The sequence below is a fragment of the Falco naumanni genome, chromosome 7, assembly GCF_017639655.2.
Source record: "Falco naumanni isolate bFalNau1 chromosome 7, bFalNau1.pat, whole genome shotgun sequence".
Classification (NCBI taxonomy): Eukaryota; Metazoa; Chordata; class Aves; order Falconiformes; family Falconidae; genus Falco; species Falco naumanni.
The window spans coordinates 63,271,378-63,287,428 of record NC_054060.1 but is presented as its reverse complement, the minus strand read 5'-3'; the positions used below and the strand labels follow the sequence as shown (position 1 = coordinate 63,287,428).

At 42.3% G+C, this 16,051-nt stretch overlaps 1 protein-coding gene across 1 annotated transcript; it reads right to left on the bottom strand.

The window, feature by feature from the left end:
* Positions 1-4,346: 4,346 nt before the first annotated feature.
* Positions 4,347-14,878, bottom strand: PNN (pinin, desmosome associated protein). Its single transcript, XM_040599731.1, has 9 exons — positions 14,652-14,878; positions 14,235-14,306; positions 13,305-13,373; positions 12,089-12,161; positions 11,910-12,004; positions 9,864-9,939; positions 7,994-8,149; positions 7,773-7,911; positions 4,347-6,734 (listed from the first exon to the last, which is right to left on the bottom strand). The coding sequence occupies exons 1-9, from the start codon at positions 14,762-14,764 to the stop codon at positions 5,446-5,448; spliced, it is 2,082 nt and encodes a 693-aa protein (XP_040455665.1). The 5' UTR covers positions 14,765-14,878; the 3' UTR covers positions 4,347-5,445.
* Between the last annotated feature and the right edge of the window lie 1,173 nt (positions 14,879-16,051).

Here is a 16,051-nt window from a genome sequence, read left to right as displayed (position 1 = left end):
ATTATATGCATAAGTTTAATAATTAACTATCTTCTGATAGTTAGACTGATGTTTGAATACAAAGAAACTAGTTCTGGTCACATAAAAACTTAGCCTCCATCAGATAGGTTCTTTTGTACTGAGTTGGTGAAAGACTGTGTTAGGGGAAATTCAACAAACAATTGTTTTAGGATTTTTTCCAGATTATGAATGCATTTTTAATACACATCTTCCATCTGATTTTAAGATGGACTAGCCATTTTATGCATATATTGCTTTGCATGATTGCTAATATAGGTACTAAAATATTTCTAGCTTTTTGTTTTGTTTAATAAACTATATTTTGTGTGCACTGATATGTTTTGGATTATTTATAGGAACAGATTTTTTTCCCACATACTCTTTTGGAGTTTTCTCACACACTGGATGCCAAGTAAAATCCTTTAGCATGGGGAATACTTACTCTACTCCGAATTTTTTTAAAGGTGCTTGGCAGTTTTCAGCCTCTTAAGACAACTAGAGAATCCATATGCCATCTCCACAAATATCACAGAGCAATTTATCAAAGCCGAGCAGATGATAGTTCCTGCTTTTTAAGGAATACCCTCTGTTTCTTAGCAACCTGTTATCCAATATGGAGTTATAAATAATGTTTTCTCAAACACAGGTTATGCTTTAAAGCATTAATTACGCAGGGAGTTGTACACTGGTTATATAGGTATGAAGCTGTGCTATAGATGAAAACTTGCAGAGAGGTTTGTGTTAGAAGTAAGCTTTGCTTCAGAGGGCTCACGTCATCATCTCACACTTCCTTGGTGACCTTAACACAGTACGTCTAATTTATCTACACAACAGGGGCTTCGCCCTTCCTTTCCCTCCCTCCTGCATGAGGCAGCCTCCTCTCCCTCCCTTCTTGATAGCATCCCAAGCCCTGCATCCCTTCCCAGCCTGATATTTGCCCTCGCATGCTTCCTAGTAGGCCTGCCCCTCCTTTGGTCCTGAGCATGACTCACACAGAATTTGCTCTGCTTTCTCTTGCCATGAATTTAAGCTGCATCCTACTTGCAGCATAGGTTCCCCCACCCTCCTGCTCCACAGCTCCAACCTGCCATGCGCTGGCGCTTAGCCTTCATCCAGCCAGCAAACAGCCTGGAGGCTGGGAGAGGGCACAGTGTGAGCCCGGGTCATGTTAACCAGCAATGTCCGGCAAACAAAAAAAATCAGTGTGGGTGACATATCCTCCCGTTGCAATCTAACACTTTGGCCCCTTCCTTTGCCACGTGACCCGGTAGTCAGACAGACCTATCCTATGACCAGCTGCCTCTGCTGTTAGGTAATCCACCGGAGAGCTCCCTTGTGCACCAGGCAGAACACGCTATCGATTGGCACCCCACACTCGCTCCTGACTAGTGTTGATGCAGCCCCATCCCCAGCATCAACATCCCCCTTCACTTCCCTGGATCCTGTGTTACTTAGAGGGTCAGTAATCCGGGACCTTCCTTGGGGTCCAAGCAGCTAAAACATGACAAACAAAAAAAATGGGTGAGCAGAAAAATTAGACAGGCTTTTTTTTTAATTCTTCTTCTCATTCCCAAGTCTCTACAGATTAGGACAGATTGGTAAAAAGGAATATACAAGAAATATATACTGGGAGGACTCTATATGTATACTAAGTATATTGTGCAATATGAAAAAAAGGACACTTTTTTCCCACTAAGATTAACAACTGGTCTTTCATAGCGTTGCACACCAACCACAGAACGTGGGGCAAAGCCCAGTAATGGGCCTAGAAAGGCCAACAGCCCCTTTTTGAGCCTGGTAACATGGATCCCATTCACCTAAAAATGGAAAAGCCAGGTATTCTGGCACTTAGTATTACATACTTAAGCAAGTTTGTGTGGGAAAGCAAACTATCCGACCCACACCTTGAGATCTGCACATTATTACTATGTTTGTCGAAACAGCTCTGAAAAAGACTCTGACCTGAGTTTCGTATGGACGCCTAGAACTAATTCTCAAGTCTTTATATGGAGAAAAAATCTTGCAGCTCATCTTAGCTACTCAGTTTAATCTGCATCTGCAGTTTTCAGGTTATTCTGGGCACTGCTCAGTGTCCCTTAGTCTCAACATTCATTCTTCTAGGTTTGACGCTGTTAAAAGCCTGATAAGCATTGCTCTGATCTCAGTTCCTCTAGTAACTTCAATAATAAATCATAATTTATATAAAATATTCTTTCCTCCTAGGCGCAAATCCTGTACTGGCAGACATTATACAAGTGTAACTTCTAATCACCTTTGAACTAGAGTCAAAGAGTAAGATTTGTGGAGTTTATCACAGGTGGCTTCCAAAGGACAAAGTTGAAAGCCGTACAGCAGATAGTGAGAGCTTTCTGTTCTGCAGAACTGAAGCAACAAATGTGGGGACTACTACACTTACAAAGACAAACAACGCTAATGAAAAAAGTAAATGGTATAGAGTCAGTGCATAGCATAAAAGCTCTAAAAAACCCCAAACACACACCCCCCAAACATCCCTCTGACGTTATACTTAAGGGTAGAAGGGACCATGTGATGGAAGCCTCCACAAGACAGGCATAGAGCATACATGGTACGTTGCCCACTCAACATAAAGCATCTCGCTACTTTTCCCCTTTTTCTATCATTCCTTTTTCCACATGACTTGAGTGAAGAGAACAAAGTGTTTTTCCTTTGATCTTGACTCACCACTATGGGGAAGGGAATTAAGAAAGTGCTTTAATTGTTTCCTACCTCTATGCTATCTACACTTTATTCTCAGAACCCCTTAACTGTTGCATCACATTCAGTCTTGAAATTGTCAGCTACTTGACTGCGCTCATGGTCTCAGCCCTACCCACAGCTCTGAAATGGTTTCAGGGTAAGGATGGAACCCAGAGGTCAAATGTAATAATTACTGAAAATACTACTGTTTTATAAAGACAAAGGTCTGTATGTAATACTGTGCTAACAGCATACTACTCTCTCGTACTATTTCTCTAGTGGTACACTGATTGGAATACCTTTTAGAAAGCTTTGTTCTGATGAAGTTACCACACACTGATGTTTATGTCGCACCGAGCCCCTGAGATGTACCCAGGCTAACTACTAATTGACAGCACAGTTCAACCTCACGGGAAGTTTCTTCTAACAAACACGAAACTATCAAAGACATCACCAGCTCCACACTTGGCAACAAACCTTGGTTTTCACCTTGTATAAAAATAACAACCTTGCTTGTAACATAACCTGAAACAATGTAATCAACCCAATCCCTAGTTGGGTTACCAGGACCCACCGCACTGTTTTTATAAACCCTGTTAATGAGCTCCTCTGAAACAGCTGGCTTCTGACTAGCAGCCAACTTCTCTAGCTTTGCATAACGACTACAGCATCAGCCGTGAAAGCCCATACAGCAAATACACTATAGCAGTGAATCACTCAAGCACAACGTAAGAAACCTTCAGAATATTCCATTTTAGGGAAAAAAAACAAGTATGTAATTAATCAACAAAATTATAATGGCCTCCAAAGGCAATTTGAAATGTGAAGTTAGTTAGAACATGCAAAACAGTAACGTTTACTCAGCTACTCAGTATAAAAGTTTGTTCTGGCCGTGTTTACCAACTTCAATAAGACATTTGAACTTTTGCTTGACCTTCAAAAAATAAGGCACATTAAACCACCGCATTCCTCTGAAGGCAAGGAAATACAGTTGGAGACTACCGACATGAACTAAAAATGAACTCAGCTGCAGAGAAGCAGAAGCAGATAGGATACTGAAGTAGCAAGTGGACTGAAGACTCAGAATGAAGTATCAAACTTGTTGAGAAGGGGGAAGCCCGAGGAGCTTGCCCACTGCGTCCATTTGTACTGAAAGAACATTCTACTTCATCCCTTGCCAGACATACATTTCTGTAAGACAGGAAGTTCAGCACTTCAGAACACAGAAGTCTGTCACTGCTCTTGCGTTCAGATGAAAATTCCCCAAATCAATACACTCCTGAACTAGAACTTTGCAAAAGTCTGCTTTCTGTTCCAGAAAAAAAGGGTACATATGGCATTTCATACACTAAAATAAGCTCACATGTCACTTCCATTCCAAAAATATTTCTAGGACTTCCTGGTCTACGATTTGGCTTACGAGATATGACAATTCTCTTCCTGCCAAAACGACACAGATTACAGCAGTGTTTCAGATTCAGTTAATAGGCGTTAATTAAAGCCTGTAAGAACAATATTGGATACAGAGCTTCTGAGGTACAGTCACCTGCAATTTTGATTCATGCTTTAAAGGTAGAAAGGCTAAGGTAATACACCTGTGTTATAGAAAACATCATAGGCATCGAGAGTAGTCTACAAAGCCACATTTATTTGCACATGTACAGAACAGAGCGACAGATGTTATTGTTTTCCATACAAAATTATATAAAAACAGAATTCACCTTCATAGATAACACCATACCACTTTAAGTTGTATTAAATACATTCAGAAAGCATTCTTGCACGCACACGACATTAGTATTAGGTAGTCCCAGGTAACTCCAACACTGCAATTTAATTATCCCTAGTGGTATGAAGGGATCAAAGATTAGTCTGCAACTAAAATAAAAAGAATCCCGGTAGAGAAGCAAGCTGAAGTCTTTCTCCACTGGCCATCAAAGCAAGGAACATCATTGAACAGATTTTAACTGTCTCCAGAACACAGATGTTAATACTACCAAAGCACCCGCAGAAGGCAGGCAAGAGTGGTATTCCAGACTGACTTGAACTGTCTTGGCCAGTGTTAACATTCCTATTTAATCATTGCTTGCCTAGGGATAGGAAAAAGTTTTATAAAACTGGAAGATAGAATTGAGTAAGAGCTTGTGATTACAGAAGAAAACAAGGAATTATAGATTCAAATCAATTACTTTCCCTTCCTACCCAGCACTGGAGACTACTCCCTTTTCTGGGTCTTAAGATTCCCATTCTTACAAGGAATAGAGAGGAAAAGCAAAATTTCACATTTCCTGCAACACTGCCTCCCTACATATGATCTATAAGAGGAATTTAATTGTCAACAGGACATCTCAAACAATTTATTTAAAATGCACATTTATTTCTAAAAAAAAATACGTATGATACAGAAGAAGTGATCACGCCTACTTAAAGGTTTACCTATTAAAATATACAGAGGATCTTAATGAGTACAGGGTATTTAAAAAAAGATGCAAAGGAGTGTTAATCTTTTATTTTTACATTTTCAGGAACTTCACATAATTTTGGTAAGTAACCTTTTACAAAATTATGTAAAAAGTACAAGAACGCCTGGTAAACAGTCTGCATTTTTCCAAAAGATTTTTTACAGCATGCAATTCTTAAGGCAGCCTTCTCCTCCTTACAAGGAATCCTTTCACTCAAATAATCTTCTGCTGCAAAGATTAGGCTAAAGAAGCTTGGTCTCTTCTGTTAACGCCTTTTGTCTTTCCTGTCTGATTTACGGTCTCTTTCACTCCGTGAAGTTCTCTTGCCTGACCGACTACTTTCTGATATAGACCTCTTTCTGTCAGATCTTGAACTTTTATCTTTTGAGCTTTTGGCATCTCTACTCCCACCTTTTGAGGACTTGTGACTCCTATCTACTCCTGAAGCATCCCTTCGCTTCCTGTCTGTGCTCCTTCTGCGTTTTCTATCTCTGTTATGCCCTCTTCCTCGGCTTCGACTTCTACTTTCACTACTGCTAGAGCTACTGCTACTACTGTCCCTGCTAGTAGTTCCACTTGTAGTGCTGCTGGTGGTGGAACTACTCCGACTGCTACTGCTGCCAGTGCTGGAACTACTTCCACTACTAGTACTGCTTGAAGTACTACTGCTACTACTGCTGCTGCTACTATGGCTATGACTCTTACCAGTTTTGTTCCCTGCCCTACCCCTGCTTCTACTCCTAGTCTTACTCTTAGTTTCTGCACTTGGTGTCTGACTCTGCTCAGTCTGTGCCTCAACCACCTTTACAGACACCACAGCATTTTCATCCTTGTCTGTCTGGGGCTCTGTATCCTGAGTGGACTGAGACAACTGAGGTGACTGTGGCAGTGGCACAGACTGCAGCCGAGATAGAGCCTCAGCCGCAGGTTCTGGCTGAGCTTCAGGTGCCTTCTCCTGTTTTTCTTCAGGTTCAGCTTCAATGTCTGGTTTGATACCTTTCTCCTTCTCGGGAGAAGGAACATTGCACACTTTTTCTGGCTGAGCATCACACTCTGTTTCTGGTTCCACTTCTTTGCCATTTTCATTTTCTATAGGGTCTACGCTATCTGCCTCATTCATTTCAGCCACATCCTGCTCATTATCCAGTGGCTGAACATTTTCACTTTCCTCTTTTACAGCTGTGACCTCTTCATGCTGACCATCCTGTTGCTTGTCATTCTCCCTCACCTCAGTAGTCTCTTCTACTTTAATCTCCATTTCATGTTTCTGTTCATCCTCTTCCTGTTCTTTCTCTGCATCACTATGCCCTGAACCTGTTTTTCCCTTTTCCTCCCCTACCTCCTCCATTTCTACATCATTGTGCTGATTACCTGTCTCCATCTCTTCCACCTGCTGAGCCACCTTACCCTCTTCCTGCTCCTTGTTCTGTTCTTCCTTCTTTTCTTCATTCTGTTCTTCCTTCTGTTCTTTTTCCTTCACAGATTGTCTTCTGGGCCTGGCCTCCATTTTGTTAATCTGCTCTGCAAATTCGTTTCGCCTGCTTTCAAAGAGTGCTGGGGAATAAATGCATAAATAATAGTTTCAGATTATCTACAGACACTGAAGTCTATTTTCCCCTTAACTATGAACTAATAAGTTATCAAACTGTTTTAACTTATAAATACTGCATCCTTATTCATTCTGAAGTAGCAAGCCATTCATGCATAATGGAAAAGACTGCTAGTTACCTTAAGAAAACAAAGCAAAGGGGACAGTCAGCTCAGCTGAGTATCAGAACAGTAAAGCCCTAAATCTAAGCTAACAAAAAGAGGTTTTGACTTCATCAAAATCAATCCAACCAACAGTATATCAATATAATACCTAATTTCCTGGTATTTATATATTAACAAGGTTATACTACCTAAGGTAAACAAAAGACAGTAAGGATCAGCAAGAAGCTCGTTAGGTATTAAGAAAGCTTAAATAACATAAGCTATTCAGACAGGTGAGCTAGTTTCTCTTATCCCCCAACCCCACACAATGTAGAAGAGTTCCTTAAGAAAAAAAACCCAATACATTCTCATTTCAATAAAGAAAGAACAGTAGGTCTACCATCAACCGGAGTATTTTACATTGTTTTCCAAAAGAAAAATATAGTCATCCTGCGAAACAGAAATGAACACACATTAAGGTGAAAAAAAAGTCATCATAAAGTTCTAGTGCTGTGCTTAAGAAAATGCTTCTCAAATCCCTTGTAAAAACCTGCATTTCCTTGGGTCTTCAATCCATAGAATCTGCCTTTTCAAAAACTAAGCTGCTGCACTGGCATACGTCTGGTAACTAAAGCTAATGTTAAGGACTATGTTTTAAACACATACCTCAGATTATGTATAGACCTCTTTTGACTTCTTGTAAGAGAACCAAAGCACATCCAACATAAAAATAAGTCACTGAAAGAGTAATGTTCACTTATGATGAACACCCATGCAAGAACATACATTTTGTTCTAACCATGAAAATCATGTATTTAAGCAGAGACACTTAAAAAGAAATCTGTACAGCAAACAAAGGGAGGCAAGAACAAGGGCTCTCGTATCAAAAAGACCACTTACCATTCATCTTTTTCTGTGACTCTTCCATCAACTTCTGCGTAGCAGGACACATTCTGCCAGGTATGTAGAATAAGTGGGGTTTCGTCTTTGTTCTTATGTATTTAATTATTTTAGCATTATGTTCATTCCATTCTTCTTGCTGAGTAATGAAAGAAAATAACCCTAAGATACAGCAGAATAGTTTAAACAAGAAAAAGATGAAGAGCAAAATTAAAACTCACCAACTGAGCAAGCTCAACCTTTTGCTCCAGTAACCGCAGCTCCGTCTGTTTAGCACGTCTTTCCTCAAACAGTTCTCGCCTTTCATTTTCAACTTGCTTTCTTTCTTCCTCTGCCTGCACTTCAAGTTTTTGTTCAATTTCTTGTCGTCTCTTTTGCTAAAATAAATAAAGATGTATCTTAAATATTTCTTTCTAAATCAAGAAAGTGTTCTAGTTTGGTTCACTTAAATTTCTGAATTATTTATACCATTAAAGACAATCCTAAGAACACACTAAGATATATTTCCTAGATTACAGGTAATAGAAGAGAGTCATTGCTGGCTGGCACCTAATTTTTTGTGGTTGAACTATAAAATTGTGGGCCCCTGTGGATTTCTACCTGCTTTTCTGTCATTCAGTTTTGATTTTAATTTTCAAGACAAGCTTCAACAAGTTTTTTCCCCAACAGCATAAAAAAAAATAATTATTTCTGTTATTCCACTGAGGAAAACAAAGTCAGCTCCCCCAGAAACAACCGAAGGACTGCAGACTGGTGTTTGTGACCAACAAAATTTACATTGTGAATACTTCCAGTATATTCATTGCTAATTAGATATATTACTACAATCCAGGAATGTCCTGTTTCTATGTCCTAGACAGCCATATGCTCAGATTGTACAATAGCTGTCTAATAATAAAAAAAAAGTACAGTTTAGTGCCTGGACAACAAAATAGCTGCGTCATAAAACTCTTCAGGCCTCTACTTTGATTTATAGCAAGTTCTTAAGTAAGAAGAGAACAATGCCTACACAAATTTTCAGAAAAATGCTGCAAAGAGCAGTAACTCCTCGAAGTCTCTTGATGCAAACACATACTGCTACAGATTAGACAAGGACTCCATGTTACTAAAGCATCCTAATCAATAGTTTCTTGTTCTAAAGGCAGCCAGGCAGCAAAGAACTTTGGTCCTTTCTCATGAGCTACATGAGAAGTTAAACAGCAGGATATCTAAATACTGGATCTGAAAGTAATCAATATCAACACTGCAAGCCAGCTATGCTAACGCTACACAGAAAAGATTTTAAGTTTAAAGACTTGGTTTCTGTTTCCACCAGACTGCTGAAAGTAGAACTTTCAAACAGTGTTTTTGAGCTAAAGGTTATTAGCATTAACTGAATTACCCATTTAGGGCAACAGTAAACAAAGAGCATACCCCGCACAATTTAAAAGGAGTACTAGGAATAAAGTTACCACCATCCTATATACAAGTTTTTTGAAGTTACCACTAAGCTATGCAAAGCCTTCACTTCAGCACAACCACATCTCCACTTAAAAACAGGAATTCTTGTTATCTATACAGGGAGGGAAAAGCCATTCGTAGTCAGACAGCACAATACAACCACACATTTTTGTATACTTGGTTATAATTTTAAAAATCTGGAACGCATCAGGGTGGGCACTGCTTTAGCAACACTGAATCACTATTATTTACAGAAGTAACCTATGACCTGTTGAATAGTTATCTGATAAAATTCCATTTACTTTGAAATGATCCCCAAATAATGTAAACAAGAAAAAAGGATCTATTTTGTATTTTATATGTTTTAAAAATGTATAGCAATAAAAAAAAGCCCACAACCAACAAAACATCGCCTTTTCACTTCTGCAATGGTCATAAACAGTGCTTTAGAGTCATGAAATTGTTGGGAGTCCCCTTCCTGCCTCCCATTCCAATTCCACTAAACCAAACAAAACAAAAACCTACATGCACTCTTACTAATCCATTGCACCTGCAACCTACGCTGTGGAGAATTTTTATTCCTATTTGAATCTGCTTAACCACACAGCTTTATTTTATTGTTTACAGTCTGATAAAACCAAAAATAAGTACCCTCTCAGTAGCAACCGTGGACTCCTGTTTAAATTTCTGAAGAGTGCCCATCAACAAGCCAAATATACGTCGATTCCTGGATAAAAACAAAAAGTTTAAGATTCAGTTCAAGTACCAAGATTTTTATTTGCATAAACCATCAGAGAAACCTTCCACCTCAGTGTTTATTTTTAAAGGCTCGAGTATTACTAAAGGCCATAGCGATAGAACACGTATTGGCTGTGCCAACAGTAGTCAAAGATATAATTTACATGTATCATATCATATTTTCCTGAAGAGCAAGACACAGCTCTTATCTGTAACACAGCACAGTTAGCATGAGAAAAATTGGAAGCCTGTGCATTTTACATCTGGAAATAATGACACTAAGGAAATACTAAAAAATAAAAATAAAAATAAACATCCAAAAGCAGAAAGTACTGAAGAAAAAGTTGAGTCAATACAGTGTGAGCTGTCAATAAAGCAGTGAACTGGAAGGTCATTGGACTTTCTGAAAAACGTACCCCCCCAGCCACCCAGAGGATTAAGGAGAAATGGAACCACAGGGGACTGAAAGCTCATCTGTCACAGTTTGCCTGACAGTATCTTCTACAATGAGATGCTGCACTGAGGGATGAAACCAGAACTGCTCTCATCCAATTAAGCATCGTTTTGAGAAAACCTAAATAAAGTCAAATTCTTCAAGTAATTCCCTTCTTCTGAGCAAGAACTAATTTATTGAATTTCACTTTTTCTTTCTTTCCATTTTATCCTAAATCAAGGCTTTACAGCAAAAGGCAAACTCCCTTATTCGCCTTGAACTTTCACCCAATTAAGAGAAAAAGGAAACTACTCTGTTAACTCGGTACCACTACACTATGGTGACACAAACCTGACATGGAAAGGTAAAGGTACTTGTATATTAAGGAGCAGAAGCAGGAATAAACGAAGAATTGGGAGCTAGAGATTATTCAAAGTGTATTTGTATATGAATGACATCCCAGAAGACAGTGAGCAAGGGTTCAATAGATGCTGTCCTCTTAAAATAGTCTCGTTCCACCACCAGTCATACAGAGATCAATACTAGTTTTCTCACCTCATCTCCCCAGAAGACTACTGAAGTGGAAAACAGTATAACTACAATTCTGAGGAAACAAACTTTTAGTGCCTTAAGTCCACTAAGAATTTTGGAAGTCTTTCTGTGAGGAAAGCAGTGGGAAACTGGTGATGGAAGCAACAGGAGTCTTGTAACTGTAAAAGCAGCGAGTGAAGTGCCTTTTCTGTGCTAACTGATCTGCGGTCATTATCAGAGAAGCTCTCTATAGTTCCTTACTCCAGCTCTCATTCTTCTATTTATTTGAGGTATGGGTTATTAGTGCACCAGGTGAGCTGCAGGCTGAAGTGGATGGAGTCCAAGAGGTTGGACAGAGTTACAAATTTGCATTTCCAATACCTCTTCCCAATAGAACTGCATTTCAGCAAGAATTTCTATGGGCTACCCTGACACAAATAGAATACAGGAAAAAGGAGATATACACAGGTCATCTCTGAAAAGAAGCCGCCAAAAGAAAGGTCAGATTGTACACACATTAACGAGTCTGAATGTAATAAGAGACAAGAACCACATGATGGAACTAAAATTTAATGTTTAAAAAAAACAAAAGGGGGGGAAAGCAGGAAACTCACACCCAAAAGCCTCCTTCAACCAATAAAATAAATGAAGTGCCAAGACAGTTGTAATGGTCCAAAATGTTCAGTAACCAGTGAAGCTATATATATTTCTGTCTTACTCAAAGACGATCAATTACAACAGCACTAGCAAACCTGTTCCTGTAGGTGGCCTGAGAAGTAGAACCCGTCAGTTTACAGCAGTAACACTGCATTTTTCACATCATGTTAAGTATTTTGAGAGTATTTTTAGAAATCTATTTTATACCATTACGGTACTTCTTCAGCATCACCTTTGACACATGATAGCATGCGTATAATGCTTTTTAAATCTAAAGCTACTTCCTATACTGGCACTCAGAAGTACCACGTTAGTGCTTAAAAGACATTTCTGCATACCTTTGTTTTCCTTTCTCGTCCATATTTTGATCTTGTATAAGGTCTCGACGTGTTCGCTCTTTGGAGGTAGCAACAACAGAAGATGGCAACGCTGGCTGCAACAAATTAAAACAAACTATTTTGTTCATGTTCCAGATAAGGAAGTTTCCTCCTGCACAGCTCCATTTATCATGTATTACCTTTTTAATATCATCATCCTCTGCGTCGCTTTCTTGGCGTGATTCTCTTCTTGTCCGACGTTCACCACCCAGCCTGAGGAAAGCATTAGAGGTCACTAGAGAACATATATTTAGGACATCATCTGTTCTAACACGGGAAAAATACAAGTCAGCATATCTAGTCAGAAGAATCCACAATTCTAGCTGTTGAACAACTCCCCACTGTTCCAATGACCAGTAAGTAGCGTTTTACAGACAGAACCTACTGTTAGTAAAAAAACAAACAACAAAAATAAGTGAGAAAAGACAGTTTTAAGATTTAATACCACTTGCATAGTAAAGAGCCCACATTACTACCACATTTGAATTTTTGGAATATCTTTGGAATTTAATTCTTGCTTTTAATGTTTGCAATTCTCTTTTTCCAAATCTCTGAAATGGCTACTGGTATAGAGGATCACTAGACAGATTTTAATGCATCATGATATAAAGGGTGGTATGATTTTTCAAATGGGAACTGCTATTTAAGTTACCTAGCCAAATACCTAGAAAACAGGTGAGGAGGGGCAGAGCACTTCAGACCTGAGAACTCGGATGAACTGAGGCTTTAAACTACTAAGCAGGGAATTAAATTTTTTTCTCAGCTTTCACTCTCAGCTTTGTGGCACAGCACTTTACTCCTGGCAAAGCTGTTTCACAGTCTTAATTTTGCATTAACTCAAAAATTCAAAAGCAAGCCTTGCTTTAGTTGAGAACTACCATTGCACCTAAGTGACCACAGAGTGAAGCTCACTATAGTCAGTCACATCTGACAGACCTGCATCCAGATGTGGAAGCTCAAAATCAGTCTATTGTCACGCTATACAAATTTGATTTATTGAACAGGAGATCTCAGTCATAATTCAATTTGTGTCTACTGTAAAACAAATCTGGGCTACTAAGCAGATTATAATACAGCAGACTGTACACCAACAGACAATTCCAAGAATCTTTGTACTGCTGTATCTTTACATTATTGCTACAATCTTTATATTACTGTAAGGTACAAAAAAAGATTTCACCACAGTCAATTGCCACCATCCAAATATATTTCCAAGAAGCCTTGAACACGTAATCTCTGAAGAAGACTGTGAAAATCATCAGATATTAACAGTTATTGAACCTAAGTATTTTAAATTTACCATTATAAATTCTCACTCTGATAAAGCAAGTTGTCTGCAGCAGTTTTTGCACCTACCTACTGGCTGCCCCTTCAAGATCCCTCTGTTTGGCTGGGGGTCCTCCTCCACTATCCGAGAATCCACGCCTAAAAAGAAAACACTTGTGATCTCAGAACAAGTTAGGCTAACCCCAGGTCTACCTTAAGCCTGCACAATCGAACTGAATTTTGGCTTTGTAGTCACAGCGTAACAATAAATGTTACTCAGCCCTATCTTCATTTACTGTAACTACTGCAATAAAGCATTTAAATGTACTGCTTATGGAACAACTAACCTAAACATGAATTTCTGCACTTATTTAATTAAGCAGCTGCACTAAACCAAGGAGCCCCATTATGTTCATATTTGCAATAATTTTCAATATGTATTAAACCTTAGCCAGCAGTTAAATACTGAAATTCAACAAAAAATCCACCACATACTCCATTAAGAACCACTGAACAAAAATTGGCCTTTTCATTCTACGGGGCAGGGGGAGGGGGGCGATGACATGATGACTCACAATGAAGCACTGGTGGCTTTAGTTACATGTGCTTGAAAATTTCCGTCGACTTTGACTCTTTCTATTCTTCCTGGAATAGGTACCAGCGTCTTAGTTACTGAGAGACTGATTTTGAACAATTTCAAAGAGACAAGGTCCTAGGCACCACATTACACCTCCCTTAACTTTGATGCTTCCCCCTTGTTTTTCAGGCACATAGTTGACAGAGTTAGGGAAAACCACCGGTTTAAATTTGTTATAACTCAGAATAAGAAAGTCCTTTAAATTTCAGGCGGTGACATAAAACCCCAAGCGCCCTGTAGCTCAGCTTCAGCGCAGACTTACTGGAACAGCAGTACAATAAGCAGCGGGATCAGCCGGGGAACACAACCCCCGCAGCGGAAGGAGCGCACCCCGATGCTGGGGCAAAGGGTGGGAGAAGCCCCGCTGCCCCGCAGCCCCTTACCTCAGCAGTAAGCTCCCGCGCCCTCTACCTCCACCAGGGCCTGTGATGGCTAACAGTCTGTTTTGAGGGGGCCTGCAAGAGACAGCGGGCGCTATTAGCGGTGCCTGCCCCACCCCCGCCGTTGCAGGAAGCCCGGCCAGAGGTACCCTCTGCCACGACCATCCCCTCCCCCACCCCACGGCCCTGCCCCCCCCCCCCAGCGCTGCGCCAGGGCAGCGGGGACGGCGAAGGGCGCGGCGGCCTGCAGACAGCTCCCCGCCGCCCGCCCCTCGGCCCCACCACGCAGCACCCACCCTCACACCGGGACAACAGCGCGCGGCGCGCCACCCACCCACCCCCCCGCCCCGGCCCTTCCTCACCCCCCCCTCGCCCCCCCGGTGGCCCGCTGCTCCCGCCGGCGGCCCCCCCCCGCCTCACCTCACATCGTTGGGGTCCCGCCCGGTGAGCTTGCGGATGTTCTCGTCCACGTGCTTGAGGCTCTCCTTGGCTTTCTCCAGCTGCTCCTGCAGCGCGCGCACCGCCACCGCCATCCCGCCTGCCGCGCGGCCTAGCCGGGGCCCAGCGCAAGGCACTGCTGGGTAACGAGGAGCGGGAGGGGGAGAAGCCCCGCCCACGCGTCCCGCCTGGCGGCACCGCGCTCCAGCAGCCGCGGGCCGGCCCAGCACAGCCAATGGCTCCTCAACAGCCCCCTCCGACCGCCAATAATCGGGCAAAAGAGGAAAGGGCACGCCCCACGGGAAAGGACCGCCGAAGCCGTTGACCAATCACAGAGCCCAAAGGAAGATTGGCATACCGGAAGACCAATTAGCGGAAGGCTCCCCTGCCGACTCCACGAATCACCAAAGGGGCCTCCGGAGTGACAATCACTCCGAGCTAACGAGATCTCATGCGCCTTTTTCCCGCAGCCCAATCAGAAAGCCACTTCGAGGACGTTTATCCCCGCCCACCCGGAACGCGTCCTACTTTCCGGCTTTCTGCGGGGCTGATGAGCCCGCACGCAATCGGCTCAGGCAGGGGCCAATCACCGCTTCACTCTGGAGGCCACCGTGCCCGGCGAGCCAATAGGCGGGGATGTTGTTGAGGGCCGGCGCTCTGCGCCGTGGCGTGCAGGCCGTGGCCGGGCGGTGGCCCCGCTGGGTCTCTGCCCTCCCGCCCGTTACCCGGTGCCGCGGCGGTTCGGGCCTCGCCATTTAGCGGCTGCTAAAACTCCGTTAGTGGCCGTTATTCCTGACGCCTGGGGGTGGTGAGGACGCTAACTGCGCAGCTCCCCCGCAGGCAGCCGGGGCCGTTCCTGCGCAGAGGCTGGGCTGGGCCCGCGGGCGCCGCCGCTTGAGGGCGGCGGGACATGGCAGGCGGCGGGACGAGTCACGTTCTGGAAGCCGCAAAACCCACCGCCCCTCCGCAGTGTCCCCAGCGAGGCGGGCCGGGGTTGTAGCCTAGAATACCGTATTATTGCTTTACTAACCTTTTGTTAGGAGATCTAATAGGCCAACATAATTTTTGGGAGTGTGCAGCTGTGGCCTCCTATGGTGACAAAACCAAAAGGAAGCCCGAAGGTAGGCAAGGGATAAATAGGAGAGTCGAGGCCTGTTCTTAAGAGATAACAAGGCTACAAACCAGGACTAACCGGCCCAAGGCCACCCTGGCTGCACGGCTCCCTAGAAGCCTCCTGTGGGCATGTGTCGGCCCTGAGGCCAGCTAGAGGACATGGTGATGGAAGGCATTGGATCGCTGGTGGAGACCCCCAGAAGACCCACCGGCTTATTTCACGGAACGTGCATTGGGTGTATTAGTATATGGTAGCGTATGTACGAGGA